At 47.3% G+C, this 15,855-nt stretch overlaps 1 protein-coding gene across 1 annotated transcript in view; it reads left to right on the top strand.

Annotated features, from left to right (window-relative positions):
* The window catches only part of GABBR2 (gamma-aminobutyric acid type B receptor subunit 2), a 372,576-nt gene that overhangs the window by 309,296 nt on the left and 47,425 nt on the right, over positions 1-15,855 (top strand). Inside the window, exons 12-13 of the mRNA XM_004600251.2 lie at positions 1,423-1,530; positions 3,762-3,884. Of these exons, the coding sequence (XP_004600308.2) occupies positions 1,423-1,530; positions 3,762-3,884 (231 nt within the window). The remainder of the gene's footprint in view (positions 1-1,422; positions 1,531-3,761; positions 3,885-15,855) is intronic.

Here is a 15,855-nt window from a genome sequence, read left to right as displayed (position 1 = left end):
TTGAATCACCATGTGGAAAGTTACAAAGCTTTCAGGTTTAAGTCCCAGTTATACAATGCTCGAACACCCATCCCTTCACCAGTGCACATATTCCACCACCAAGAATCACAGTATACCTCCCCTCTACCCCCCACCTCCCCAGCCCTGAGATGAAATTTTAAAAAGAAGAATAAAGTGCTGTTTCCTGTGTGTGCACTTCATATGTCTGTGTTTATGAGTCGCTGTGACATCACAGCCCCCAGGACAAGGGCGTTAACTTGCTGTCTTCCCAGCCAGTGGCAACCTTGGCAGATGAAATGCAATAGGGAAGTGTTCTGTCTCCGAAAAGCTAGAGCCCAGCTTCTAGAAGGTGGAGAGGGGAGACTGTGGGAAGGAGCTCAGCTGGAACTTCCTGCAAGTGACCCCGCTGGGTTGCTCCCTCTGGTCCCACACTGGTGAGTGTGTGCTGCAGCCACACTCACGTCCCCACTGGGGTGACCTGGCTCAGAGCAGAGGGAAGACCAGGCCCGGACAGAGTTCCGGGCAGAAGGACTCAGCCTCTGGAAGTACCATGCAGCCAGGGACTGGGCAAGTTCTGGGTGTGCCAAGGCAGGGGGAAGTGGGCATCCAGGTGGTGGTCTTCAGCCTCTAGACCCTCAGCAGAACTGGTCCCTCCCACTGGCATCCAGCCTGGGTCTGGGGAGCAGCTGAAAGTCAGACAGGCAAATCTAGGTCCGTGTGCACCTTATGGCCACAGCACCAGGCCAGTGGCCTCCTCAGGGTCTTGGGGGTGCCTGCTCCTTCTCCCAGCACCAGAACAGATGGTGGGGGGGCACCCTCCTCACTAGACCTATTGACCAAGCAGCCCCTCTTAATGACAGCTGCCAGCGGGCCCCTCTGAGTCCTGCCCTGCTCACCCAAAGGAGGTGGTCCACTGAGCACTGGCGAGGACCCCCCCCAGCTCATTTACCTGCCCAGTCTCAGCCCCCTACTCACCACCGAACGAGGTCCCGTAGATGAGGTTCCCCAGGGCCACCTATTCCTCAGAGGAGGGCCTGGCTCCCCATCAGGGACCACCCAGGAAGGAAAGGAAGAAGCGATGGTCAGAGATCTGTTGCCTGTGGCCCTGGGGGACCCTCAGGAATTCCCCATAGGGGGCCAGGGGCAGAGATATCTCTGCCCCTGGCCCCCTGTGGGGAGGGTATCTCTGGACCAGACTGAGAGCCAGAACTGTCTACTGAACTAGCTGAGATGGAAGGACTCAAGGTGCAGGAGAATGATAAGAATGTCTGTCTGTCTCCTCCCCAGACAGACAGACAGACAGACAGACAGACAGACAGACACACACACACACACACACACACACGCACACGTACCCCAGCAGGGATGTGCTCCTAAAGCAGACACCAGCAGACACTGATGCTTACTTCTTCATGCCTGCAGGTCAGGACCTGGATCCTCACGGTGGGCTACACCACAGCCTTCGGGGCCATGTTCGCCAAGACCTGGAGGGTCCACGCCATCTTCAAGAACGTAAAGATGAAGAAGAAGGTGAGCGTTCTTGGTCTTGGGGATCACCCATCTTTCGCTCAGCATCTTTCACTCAGTGGGAGCAAAAGCATCTTCTTGGGCACCTGAGGTGTAGCATGCACCGGGCTGTTTACAGGGGGTGCGAGCTAACCCCCCCCTCCTCCTGGGGACACGAGGTCACCAAGTGATCATAACATCCCGTGAGAAGAACTATTGCTGGGGGCAGATGGGGGTATCAAGGTATACGGCACACCTGGTACGATGTGCCAATGGCCAGGGTACGAGGCTTCATGTGGGAGGTGGCACCTACACCAGGACTGGGGGTGGAGGCAGTGAGTGAGGTCTAGGCAGGCAGAGATTGGGCAGGACAGAGCCCCGTGGAGGTGGGCTGGCCTGCCTGCCCAGGGCATGGGGACTGAGGGGCTGAGAGAGGTTCTGTCTGGCGCAGACTTGGAGTTCAGGTAGGAGGATGGACAGGGTGCAAGAAGAGGCCACAAAGAAAAGCAGACGTCCCTCTAAGGATCCTGGACTTTAATATCCGGGCAGTGGGAAGCCCTCGAAAGAGAGGGCTGCCAGGCAATGGAGCAGGGGCTGCCATTTTCCAAGCCCTTCTTCAACTGTTTCCACCTGCAAACCCTGTACAACAAAAAATGTTACATAACCCGTTTATATCGGTATATGTTTTTTACATAACCAGTTATACCGGTATACATAATAGGATGCCAGAGAGATTATACAGCGGGTAGGGCGCTTGCCTTGCATGGCCTACCTGGGTTCACTTCTGAGCACCCCATATAGTTCCCCTGAGCCTGCCAGGAGTGATCCCTGAGCACAGAGCAGAGTTAAGTCCTGAGCACTGCCGGGTATGGTCCCCCCAAAAGAGAAAGGAAAAAGTGATAGCACTTGGCCAGTTCCCACCCAGTCTGTGTGAGCTGTGTTGTGTGGGTTCATCAGCCAAGTCCCTGGAAGGCCTGAATGCGAAGCACAGAGTCAGAAGTAAGCCCTGAGCACACCCAGGTGTGGCCAAAACAAAAACAAAAGCCTTGCAAATCAAACATTTGCAGACAGTAAACCAGTATAAAGAAATTCATCCTTTGGTTGGAGGGCTTGCTCGGGATGGGAGATGCATGCTGAACCAAACATGATATGGACCAAACACGATATCCGCTTAGTACCTATATTGTAAACCATAACACCAAAAGGAGAGAGAGAGTAAGAGGGAATGTGCCTGCCACAGAGGCAGGTGGAAGGAAAGAGCAGGGGTGGGGGAGGGGTACTGGAAACATTGGTGGTAGAGTATGGGCATGGGTAGAGGGATGGGTATTTGAGCACTGTATGACCGAAACGTAATCAAGCAAGTTTGTAAGTCTGTAACTGTATCTCACAGTGATTCATTAAAAGAAAAGAAAATAAGTTTTAAAAATATGTATTTTTTTTAAAAAAGGAAACTCATCCTAAAACAAAATTTTAAGGTTTTTTGTCACCCCCATATAAAATTTAAGAAGTTTGACCTAATGGTTTTTTTTTCAATATTCCTTTAAAGATTTTTAAGATGGTCTCATGTATGAGTTGAAGTTTTCAAGAACCTTATTTTAAAATTTAAATAAGTTTATATCTTAATTTAACATGTTAGGAGGCCTGCATATGGGAGACGGCCTCTGGGTAGGGTGCAGCCTTGCATTCGTCCCAGCACCATGTGACCCCACAAGCGTCACGGAGGTGGCCACACCACTTCAGGGCTTGAGTGGAACCACATCCTCAGGGCCTAGCGTTGAACTGCCAGCTGAGCTGGCCAAGAATGACCCCAGGAGGGGCCCCTTGGCCCCCTGGGCACTGTTTAAAAGGCCCTGCGTGGATCCAGGGCACTTGCCTTGCACACATCTGACCTGGGTTCGTGTGTGTGTGTGTGTGTGTGTGTGTGTGTGTGTGTATCAGGCTCTTTAACTATCTTTAGGGGTTGGCCAGGTGGACAAAAGAGGTATTCCAGATGGATGTGCCAGCACTGACAAAGGCCTGAGAGGGGGAGAGCAGGTAGGAAGGTCACTGGTGCCAAGAGCACAGCAGGCCAGAGACAAGATGTCATCAGCTTCAGGGCATGTGTGGGCTTAGGGTGTGGTTAGGTCAAGTTCATGACTGGAACCAATGCCAAGCAAGAGAACCTACAGGGGATTGTCCTGTGGACCCCGCTTCTGGGCCGCCCCCAGGAGGCCTCGCTCACCTTTGCTCCTGCCTTTCACTGCCCCCTTCTGCAGATCATCAAGGACCAGAAATTACTCGTGATTGTCGGGGGCATGCTGCTGATCGACCTGTGCATCCTCATCTGCTGGCAGGCCGTGGACCCCCTGAGAAGGACAGTGGAGAAGTACAGCATGGAGGTAAGCTGGCTGCCTCCGACAGCCCACGGACATGGGGTGATGCTTCTTGTCAAAGGAGAGTTGTTTCGGGGATCCGTCTCAGCCCTGTACCCTCCCGAGGGTCCTTGTCCAAACCTTCATTCATTAGGTTTCCTTCCCTGTGCAGTGTGGGGTTCAGAAAGGTCTGGGAGGACATCTTCACGCCTGCTGCCGGGGCAGGGATGGTGAAAGAAATTGTCTAGGCTTGTGATTCTCTGCAGAATGCCGGGAGCTGTTGGTCATTGCAAAGATTGTTCTCTGAGCTGTGGAGGCTTCCCCCTTATGTGCCCAGTTTGACCAGAAACAACGCTGTGTTTTTATTGGTGTTTTTATTGTTTTTATTGAAGGAATGCTCAGGGAAGAGATGTTCTGACATCTCTCCTACTCGCTATAGAGTTTCCACAGTGATAAACCAGACATTGCTCCAGCAGTGGCATAAGCAGACAGAAAGTGCAGTGGGCGCGTTTCTAACTGCCTTGTGTTTGCCCTTGTCCTGGGCACACGCTTGGCTCCTAGGTGCTGCATGGGTAAGGAAGCTCCACACCCATCACATGGCCCGTTGGGGGCCCTTCTGAGCTGGCCACACCCTTCCCAGAAGAGCAGGTCTGAGTCCGCAGCTCCTACAGGACCTCAGTAGCAGAGAAGGCTGCAGAAATTCAACTCTAATGGCAAGGGAAATAGGACAAACACACGGTGCCATAGCAAACTATAATGAGTTTTGGGGGTATTTTTCGTTTGGTTATACTTGGTGTTACTCCTGACTCTGCACTCAGGAATTGCTCCTCTTAGGGGACCATGTGGGATGCCAGGGATTGAACCCAGGTTGGACACATGCAAAGCAAATGCCCGGCCGCTGTATGATCTCTCAGGTTCAGAAAATCATAATGTTTTTATTAAGAAAAGAAGCCATTAGAAAAAAAGATAATGACTCAAGAGGGAGAAGATATTTGTAATCTGATTAGGGAGCATATCCAAAATATATGCAAATTTTACCACTCACCCCCCCCCAAAAAAAATACCCCAACTAACTCAATTACAAAGAGGGCAAAAGTCAAGAATAAATAGTTCTCCAAAGAAGATGTACAGATTGACACATAAGATGGTCAGCATCACTCATTATTAAGGAAATGCAAATCAAAGTCTGAACAGTTTGTCCTTCCATCCTGAGGGAGGGCCACACGCCCCCACCTCTGGGGCCCCAGAAATCCAGAATGGTCCACCCGGGAAGAGCTGTCTGGCCCTGAGGAGCTGTGAGGCCGGGGGGACCCGGGGCAGGGAGAGTCATGGATGGTCAGAGCAGTAAGACTGCCAGAAGCGGTGATACGGTGGCTCAGGGCTCTGAGGGTCCCCGCTGGCTGCGGGGTCGGGGAGCAGGAAACATGCCCAGAGCGGCTCTGCCACAAACCCAGGGTCACCCAGCACGCCCACACTAACACCCCAGCCTGGGACTCACAGCAATTCGCAGCTTGCCCGGGTTCTCCCTGGCCTTTCTGTCATCAGTGTTGGACCTGTGAATTGTGTGAGACCTGGATGTGTTGCCCCTTCTACAGGGTGAGGACTGAACTTAGAGTGACCAGGGGGCCAGAGGCAATGTAGGGGTCAAGGCACTTGCTCGGCACCTCGGCTGACTAGGTTCAAGTTCCCAGCACTGCTATGATCCCCAGAGCACCTCCAGGGTCAGGAGTAGCCCCCGAGCCCCCAAACTCCACCCTCCCCCATAAAAAAAAAGTATTTAATAAAGGTAATGAGGAAGGGGAGGTAATAAGAGTAACAAGGTGGTGCCCAGGACATAGCCCCATGGACAGGAGCCCATGCCTGGCACACATGGGGTTCTGAGTACGCCCCCCAGTATCGCATGCCCTTCCCTGCTGCTAAACCCCCCACACCCCCCCAAAACAACAAAAAGCACCTGAGGAAGAGCTCACAATTCAGCAGTAGATGGAGACCAAAACTAGTGGCTTGATGCTGAGCCCAGGGGCATTGCAGACCTTCTAGTGCCGCAGTTCTCACACTGAGTTAGTTCCTCTCTGTGAAGGTGAAGACCCCGAACATGGGCAGGAAGCAGGCCCTGCCTAAGGCCCCCCTGTTCCTGCAGAGAGGCCGAAGTCCTCTGCCCCTGTGTTCCCCTCCAGGAACCCGCACGACCTTCCCCTGACACCTTCTCCAGCCCCATTTTCTCTTTTTCCTCTAATTTCCTTGTCACACAGTTGCCCTGGTGGCAGAACCCCGTTGATTTGTCGACCTGCAACTCTGCCCTTTCCTTGTCACTTTCCTACAGGCAGCACTGAGATGCCCTCAGACCCTCCTGTGAGCCAGGAGCTGATGGGGGGCTGGGCTGCCCCCACTCTGCCGTGACAGGGATCAAAGACCTTTCTCCCCATCACCTGCCACCTCACTAGCTGCTTCTGACATTCCAGAAGCCTCAGGACTCCATACCAGGCCTTGCTTGGGGTCTCACCCTCTCCTTTCCGGAACCTCTATGTTCAAGAACAATAACATCTGTGTTCAGTGGTTTTTTGTCGTTTTGTTTTGTTTTGTTTTTTGGGTCACACCGGGTGATGCTCAGGGGTTGCTCCTGGCTCTGCACTCAGGAATTACTCCTGGCGGTGCTCGGGGGACCATATGGGATGCCGGGAATCGAACCCGGTCGGCCACATGCAAGGCAAATGCCCTACCTGCTGTGTTATCACTCTAGCCCCTATGTTCAGTGTTCAATAACCTCTATATTCAATAACAATAACCTCTATATTCAATAACAATAACATCTATATTCAATAGCAAGCCTATGTTCAAACAAACCTACCTCTTCAGTAACAGAACTGAGAAGCAGACCCCCTGTGCTCCCTCTATGGGGACCTAGCCCCAAATTCCCTGGATCTCCCACACCCCAATCCTTCCTGGCAAGACACAGCTCATTAGGGCATCCCTGCCCACCTCCTGCAGCCCCCAATCAGGGCTCCAGCTTCCCCGGAGTGGGGCCACGGCTCCACCATCTCCCACACAGTCTAATCTAGCAGCCCCCACACATGGTCTTCCACAGCACACAGCCCCGGTCCTGACCACCACGGTGAGTGGTTTGTAAACAGACTCAAAAGTGCAATTTTGCTTTTAGCTTTCAGTGTCCCCTTCGTTGTTGTTGGGGTGTCCGGGGTCACACGCTGGGTGCTCAGACACCTGGGGCCACCTTGCTCCAGAGCCCTCACGCTTTCCTTGTGGTACCTGGGAGCCCAAACAGCTGCGTGCGGGGTGGTCCCCGGGGGCGGAGCCTGTGGCACTAGGCAGCCTCCTGTCCCTGAGCTTGCCCGGGCCCACAGGCCTGCCTCCTTCCAATCCCACCACTTCTGCACTTGGCACTAAGTACACAGGATTCTGCTGAAGAGCAAGGCCCCAGGGAAGAGGGTCAGCCCAGAGAACCTGCAAGTGTCCAGGAGTAAAAACCCAATTGCAGTGACCTCCTGGGGACAGCCTGGTGCCATGCCCCTGTTCATTTTCTAAACCAGCTCAGAAAACTCATGTATTTGGGGCTGTTCTAAAAGTATAATGTATATATCATTTTTTCAAATGTTTTATTGCTGTTGATTTTTTAATTTGGAGATCATACCTGACTCAGGGCTCAGCACTTACTCCTGGCTCTGCACTCGGGAATCACTCCTGACATGGTTCTGGGGCCCATAGAGCATATTGGGGATCAAACCCAGGTTAGGGTCTCATGCAAGGCAAGGCAAGCATGTACTGTTGTACTATCTCTCTAGCCCCTCTTCCAAGCTTTTACTTTATTAATAAACCATTCCTTGGAGCAGTTTGGCGTTGACAGAAAATGGTAGCAGCAAGTTCAGAGAGGTTTTGTCTATCCACAACCTCCCCTCCCCACCAATAATTTCCCCTATTGCGAATAGCTTGCGTTGTGTATTACATTATAATTGGTGGATCAATACTGCTACTTTGTCATCTTCCAAAGTCCATAGCTTACATTAGGGTTCATATATTAATGGCTGTATGTTCTTTAAGTTTCATCAAAGAGAGAGAGTCCAGCTCCATTCTTTTCATTTTAATTTTTCATTTTTTTTTTATTGAACCACTCCATTCTTGCCCTGCCATGCAGAGCAGCTAACTGCCCTAAACAGTCTCTCTGCCTCACCAACCCTGGGAAACTATGGAGCTTTTAACTTTCTAGATCGTTTTTCCTTTTTCAAAACATCGCATCCTGGAACTCACATCATGGGTAGGTAGCCTATTCATACTACTTCCTCCCCTTAGTGTTGTGCATTGATGCTTCCTCCAAGTCTTCTCAGGGCTACAGATTCAGCCTTGTCATCAGTGAGTAGTGTGCTGTTACCTGCTTGTCCCACAGTTTTTCCTGTGACAGTATTGTATTAAGTACACATTGTTAAGGCAACTCGGTTACTTTCGAGTTTGAGAATTATAAAATGAAGCTCTCTACAGAACTTTTAGTGAAATTTATTTTTGGTGGGCAGAGTTTCCAACTCTTTTGGGGTAGAGACCTAGAAACATAATTCTTGAATTACATGTCAAGACTGTGTGTAGCTTTGTAAGAAACAGCCAAATTGTCTTGCAGTTTGCATTCCTATCCTCAACAAAAGACCATTTCTCTTTTTTTTCAAGGATTTTATTTATTTATTTATTTACTTATTTATTTTTGCTTTTTGGGTCATACCCAGTGATGCACAGGGGTTACTCCTGGCTCTGCACTCAGGAATTACCCCTGGTGGTGCTCAGGGGACCATATGGGATGCTGGGAATCGAACCCGGGTCGACCACGTGCAAGGCAAACGCCTTACCCGCTGTGCTCTTGCTCCAGCCCCAACAAAAGACCATTTCTATTGCTCCACATCTCCACCAGGATTTGGGGTCGCCAGTATTGGTAATTTTAGACATTCTGGATGCGTGCAGTTATGCCACATTGTCGTTTTAATTTGCAAATTCCCCAGTGACATGTATGTAACGTGAAGCATTTTTCTCATTTGCTTATTTGCCGTCTGTGTTTCTTCAGTGAGTTACCTGGCCAGATCATTTGCCTACTTTTGAATAAGGTTGTCTTCTTCTTTCTAAGAGTTCTTGGTACATGGTGGATACATGCTTTATCAGCTACATGCTTTGCAGATACTTTCAGTCTTTCTCTTAGCATTCTCTTCTGCAAAGTGGAAATATTTATGTTAATAAAGTACAACTTATTGGTTGTTCCTTTCATGGTTTATGCTTTGGTTATTGTAGCAAAAACCTCATTGCCAAACTGGAGGTCATCTAGATTTTTCTCCTTTTATCTTCTAGCAGTTTATGGCTCTGCATTTCACACTTAGGTTTCTTGGGTCCATTCTGAGTTCTTTTGCTTTTTTTTTTCTTTTTGTAAAAGGCATGAGATCAGTATCTGGATTCACTTATTTTAATGGAGGTATCATTGTTTGTAACACTGTATATTTTTAGAAATAGTTTTACATCTCTTCAAATGTATGGCTTCTTGGCATCTATCTCTAAAACACAAAAGCATCCATTTCAAAGGATATATGCACACCTGTATTCATCACCCCTCTTAGTACAATAGCCAAGACGTGGAAACAACCCAAATGCAAAATTCCAAATCAATAGATCAAGAAATGGTGGTAAATACACACAATGAAATATTATGTAGCTCTAAGAAAGAGTAAAATCATGCAATTTGCAGCAACATGGATGGAACTAGAGCATATCACATCGAAGTCAGTCAGAAGGAAAGGGACAAATACAGAATGATCTCTCTCATATGTGGGACTTGAAGATACACAGCAAAGTGGCACCCAGGATTTGAAGGCAGCATAATGGGAGAACTGATCTACACAATAGAGTTAAAGGAGGAATTGGGGCAAAGAGGAGGTGAGCTAGGGATGGGTCTGGTCTTACAATGATGTGCATGAGAAACCATTATTAGTAGCATGGTAAACCACAGAGCCTCGATTTGTTTTCCTAAAAATTTAATAATTATTTTTAAATTTTCTAAATTAAAAAAAAATGTATAGATACCAAGCCACATCCACCACCAAGGGCCCAGTAGCCCTTTAACAAATCCCCTGAGCCCTCTCAATCGGACTTTCTCCCTCTTCCCCTCTGGCAGCCTCAGTTCTGCAGTCAGAATTCAAGAGCTTGTTCTGGCTTGGTTTGGTCTTGCTTCCCTTCTTTTTATCCCATAGAGGAGTGAGATCATTCAGTATTTTCTTTCTCCTCACTCATTTCACTAAGCATAAGCCCTTCCAGTTTCATCCTTGTTGTTGCTAATGGCAACATTTCATCTTTCCTGATAGCTGAGTAGAATTACATGGAGTGTTTAGACAGATCTTTACCCACGCGACAATCATTGGGCACTTGGGTTACTTCCAGGTCTTGGCTTCTGTAAATAGTGCTCCAGTGAACATATAAGTGTGTGTGTGTGTATGTGTGTATGGTGTGTGTGTGCATCTTTTCAGGTTTGTGCTTTTTTGTGTGTTCTGGGGAGAGACACCTAGGAGTGGAACTGCTGGATCCTATGCTAGCTCTGTATTTAATATTTTGAGAAACTCTACACTGTTTTCCATCAAGGCTGGGCCAGTTTACATTCCCACCACCAGCAAGTGCCAGTTCCTTTTTCTCCATGGCCTCCCAGCACTTGCTATATTTCCACTCTTTTTTGATACATGCCGTTCTCATGGGTGTGAGGTGATATCTCATTTTAGTTTTGATTTGCATCTCCCTGATAGTTAAGTGATAAGGAACATGTTTCCATGTACCCATTAGCCATCTGTATATGTCTTCTCTAGTGAAGTATCTAGTCATCTCTTCTGCTCATTTTTGAATAGAGTTATTTATTTGGTTGTTGCTGAATTGTATCCTCTACCCTTTTGAGCTCTCTCTCCCCAGTTCCGATGTTCTGTTTTTTCAATTTCAAATCCCAATTTTCATTTCTTGTGTATAAGAAAGTAAGTGACTTTTTGTATATTAATTTGGTGTCCCATTATGTTGCTATGATTGCTTACTAGTTCCAGGAGGGTTTTGTTGTGGTTATTGTTGTCGTTGTTGGGATTTTAGAATTTTCTGTTTAGATAATCATGTTACCTGCAGAGTCTATTTTATTTCTTCTTTCCCAAACTTTTCTTGGCTTATTTTTTTATCAGCTAGGCTTAAGATTTCCAGCAGATGTTCAATGTGGGGAGGAGTGGGGAAAAGGGACATCTTTTATAACTGTTTTCACTGACTTATCATTAATTTACAGTATATTGTATTTCAGAGATTTAGCTTCATACCTCAGTATGTGTTCATTGTCAGCACTCCCATTACCAAAGTTTAGTGCCGCCCCCACCCCCACAAAAACCCTTTGCTCCCTTCTTCACCCTACCTTCTTTCCCTTGGCAATCTCCAGTTCTCAGTGAGTCTAGAAGCTTGATCTGTTATTTGCTTTCTTTTCATACTTCACATGAATGAGACCATCCAACAACTCTCTTTTTCTCCCTTCCTTAATTCACTTAGTATAATCACCTCAAGTTCCATCCATTTTATCTCAGTAGGCATGATTTCATCATTTCAAAGGCCAGGGATTATTCCATATGTAATGACACAGAGAACATGGGGGTGCATATATCCTTTTGAATTAGCATGTTCATGCACTTCAGGTAAAGGCCCAGATGTAGTGTTATAGAATTTCCTTTTAAATTTTCTAAGGAACATCTCTGCAGTTTTCCATAGAAGCTGCACCACGTTACATCCCCACCAGCAGTGCCAAGTTCCCTCTTTTCCACATCCTGATCAGTCCTGTTGGCTCCGATATTTTGATTTCAGGTAAATCAAAAGGGAATAAACTCATTGGCTAAGGGAGTAAACCCATTGAGACTTTTATTTGCATTTCCTTAATAATGAGTGATGCTCAGCATTTCTTATGTGTCTGTGGTCAATCTGTACATCTTCTTTGGAGAACTATTTATTCTTCTTTTTTTTAATTTTTTATTAGAGAACCACTGTGATGTACAGTTACAAATTTATGAACTTTTGTGTTTGCATTTCACTCATACAGTGATCGTTTACCCATCCCTCCACTAGTGATACTATTTATTCTTCACTTTTGCCCTTTTTATAATAGAGTTAGTTGGGGTATTTGGGGGGATGGGTGGTAAAATTCGCATATATTTTGGATATCAAATTACAAATATCTTCTCCCTCTTGAGTCATTGTCTTTTTATAATGGCTTCTTTTCTTAATAAGAACTTTATGATTTTTCTGGGGTCAGAGCAATAATACAGCAGGTAGTGAGTTTACCTTGCACACAGCCAACCTGAGTTCAATCCCCGGCATCCCATATGGTCCCCCAAGCACCGCCAGGAGTAATTCCTGAGTGCAGAACCAGGAGTAACTCCTGAGTATCGCTGGGTGTGACCCAAAAATCAAAAAGGTAAAATAAAATAAAATTTTAAAAACTATGATTTTCTGAACCTAAGAGATAATACAGTGGCAGGGCATTTGATTTGCCTTGCATGTGTCCACCCTGGTTTCAATCCCTGGCATCTCATATGGTCCCCTGAGAGGAGTAATTCCTGAGTGCAGAGCCAGGAGTAACACCTAAGCATAACCAGGTGTAACCAAAAATTACCCCCCAAAAAATTATAATTTGCTATGGGACTGGAGCGATAGCACAGCGGGTAGGGCATTTGTCTTTCACGTGGCCAGCCCAGATTCGATTCCTCTGTCCCTCTCGGAGAGCCCGGCAAGTACCAAGAGTATCCCGCCTGCATGGCAGAGCCTGGCAAGCTATCCATGGCGTATTCAATATTCCAAAAACAGTAACAACAAGTCTCACAATGGAGACGTTACTGGTGTCCACTCGAGCAAATTGATGAACAACCGGGCGACAGTGCTATAGTGCTACTGTGTATTTATCTTATTTCCCTTGCCATTAAAGTTGAGTTTCTGCAGCCTTCTCTGCTACTGAGATCCTGTAACATATCACCTACGTCTCCTTCTACGCACTTTATGATTCAGCTCTAGTATCTAAGTCCTTTATGCATTTGGAGTTGACATTTTTTACTTAATATTTTTACTTAGATGCCATGATTTACTTACAAAGTTGGTTACAGTGGGGTTTTAGACATACAGTGTTCCCACCCCCAGTCCCACCACCTCATTACTCCATCCCTCCGTGAATTAACCTAACTCCCTTCCCAACCTCTTTGACAGAGACATGTTAAATTTTAATTACTATATCTTAGATCCCATACTTTCAGTTATGTGTGGTCTAGTGGTTTAAATATATACAGATACTTTGCCTTTGTGCCAGAGACGAGCCTGAGTCTTTGGGGTTAACTTTTATGTCTGATGCTAAACAGTGACGATAGACCATCCTTTTGCATGTGGCAATCCAGTTTTTCAAACTCCATTCTCTGGGGCTGGAGTGATAGCACAATGGGTAGGGTGTTTGCCTTGCACACCCAGCATCCCATATGGTTCCCCAAGCACTGCCAGGAGTGATTCCTGAGTGCAGAGCCAGGAGTCAGCCCTGAGTATCGCCGGGTGTGACCCAAAAAATTAAAAAGAAAAAAACTCCATTCTCTAAAGATGCTTTCTTTTCTCAATTTTACATTTGTTGCTCTTTAGTCGTAGGTAAACTCTCCATGTACATATAGATTTATTTCTGGGATCTCTTTTTCCTTTGGTCAGCATGCCTATTTTAACTGCAGTACCACACCAATTTAGCTATTGTTGCTTTGAAATATAGTTGGAAGTCAATGGTGTGATTCCTTCATATTCTTTTCTTTCCAAATTGCTTTGGCTTTTCAGGACTTTGATGATTCCCTATAAATTTTACAATTGTTCTATTTCCTTGAAAATGCCATTGGTATTTTGATAGTGATTATATTGAATTTGTAGATTGATTTTGGTAAGATGGACATGTTAATAATTATAGTCTTCCAATCTGTGAACACCAAGAAATTTTCATTTCTTGGGTATTTCTCTTTATGATGTCCTAGATGTCAGTCTCTGTATTTCACCTCCTTCGCTAAGTTTATTCCCATGTATTATGTTTTTTCTCTCATGCAGATGTAAACGGGACTGTTTTCACTGTTTCTGTATGTATAGCAATGCAACAGATTTATGAATATTGATCTGGGGGTTTTATTGTTGTTTGTTTGTTTGTTTGGAGCCAGATGTGGCTGTGCTCAGGATTTATTCCTGGTTCTTCGCTTAAGTGTCACCTCTGGTAGAATTTAATCCCTGGGACCAGATGTGGTGCCAGGGATTAAACCCCAGAATGAACCTATGCAAAGCAAGCACTTACCCCACTGTGCTATCTTCTCGCATTCGTGCATATTGGTTTTGTATTCTGCTACTTTACTGAACTCATTAGTTCTAGTAGTTGTGCGTGTGTGTGATATTTAGACTTTTGTGTATATTATCATGTCTTCTGCAAATAGTGATAGTTCACTTCTTATTTTCTCATTTGAATTTGAAAGTATAAATTTTTGCCCACTGCCCAAACTTGGAGAGGAAATCACCTCATTTCATTCTCACGCGTATTAATGCATCAGTTTTTTTTTTCTGGAAGAGTTTATCTATCTGTAATAGTTCTGCTGGCCAAAACCAAGGGTATCTTTGGGAAGGTGATAGGCAGGGTAAATGCTGGCACCCAGGTGGCACCCAGGTCACTAGGGGTCTGATGTCCTTAGGTCTAATCGAAAAGTTTAATTTTGGAATTGACGATGACTACTGGAGAAATGGGATCAGATTGACTCTGGTTGTGGGGTAAGAGCAGATGGAAGGGCGAGGTCAGCAGCCTCAAGAGAGAGCCCTGGGATGATTGTCACAGCAACCCAGGCTGGTGGGGGCTTTAGGGTTGTTACGGAGGCATCTTGGTGGGACTTGGCAACTGCCTGACTCTACAGGGTGGGAGAGCGGGGACAAGGCCGGGGCCATGCCTGGGTGCTAGGTGGTAAGCAGCTTCACTGCAGGGGGGTACAGTATGTGGAGAAGGACATGAGGGGGCCCTTTCTGCCCACAGGGGGGCTGGGGAGGTGGCTGCAGGGTTCCAGAGTGCAGATGATGGTTACCCAGGAGGCAGAGCCGTAGGGAGGAACGAGACTCCAGGAGGCTCGTGCCCGGGGGGTGAGTGCACAAGAAGTGAGGGGTCCTGAGGGTGGCCCCCAGTGACTGGGAGAACAGGAGGGCAGCCAGCAAAGAGGGCTTGGGTGTGACCAGAGAAATATGCAGTGGCCAGGAGAGCAGTCTATATGCACAGGGAGTTTGAAGAAGAAAGGGGGAGTCTGCAGGAACAGGTGCAGAGGGAGGGATGGAGAAACACCTCACCACCCCTCCCCACCCCACCCCTGCCCTCCTCTGCCCCCCCAAGTCTGATGGGAAGATGGGCCATGTATTTCAGATGCAGCACGAGGAAAGGTATCTGCCACACATGGTAAAAGGTTGGAAAAACCTGCTTTGAATTCTTGCCCCCAAAAAAGGAAAACACTTTTTTCAAAAAAAAAAAAAAAAACCTACACTGTTCGCTGCGATGCTGTGTAGGTGTTGGACTGAGAGGTCTTGAGGTTCAGGGTGAGTGTGGGCTGGAGACAGAAGCCGGGGTGCATTCAGTGCCCACATAGCGTGGAAAGCCGTGGGTGGGTACAGCAGGGAGGGCGGCAGGGGAAGACAGGACCAAGGATGGATTAGCCGAGTGCGCTGGGGACCAGGGAGGGAGGGGGCCAGCACAGGAGACCTTGGAGAGGCCACGGGCATAAGAAGGAAAGGAGAGGAGGTGGGTGTCTGGGGAAGCCTCGAGGAGAGTGTTTTAAGGAGAAGCTTGTTTGTTTTTCATGTGGCCGCGAGGACGGCTGCAAGGTCACACCATACCCACCTCCAAGAGTGGAGCCCTTCACCCACTCTCCATGGGACCCTTCTCCCTCTCTCTCTCTCTCTCTCTCTCTCTCTCTCTCTCTCTCTCTCTCTCTCT

This window comes from Sorex araneus, chromosome 1, assembly GCF_027595985.1.
Source record: "Sorex araneus isolate mSorAra2 chromosome 1, mSorAra2.pri, whole genome shotgun sequence".
Classification (NCBI taxonomy): domain Eukaryota; kingdom Metazoa; phylum Chordata; class Mammalia; order Eulipotyphla; family Soricidae; genus Sorex; species Sorex araneus.
Note: the sequence above shows the minus strand (reverse complement) of the source record. Positions and strands in the feature narration are given on the sequence as shown.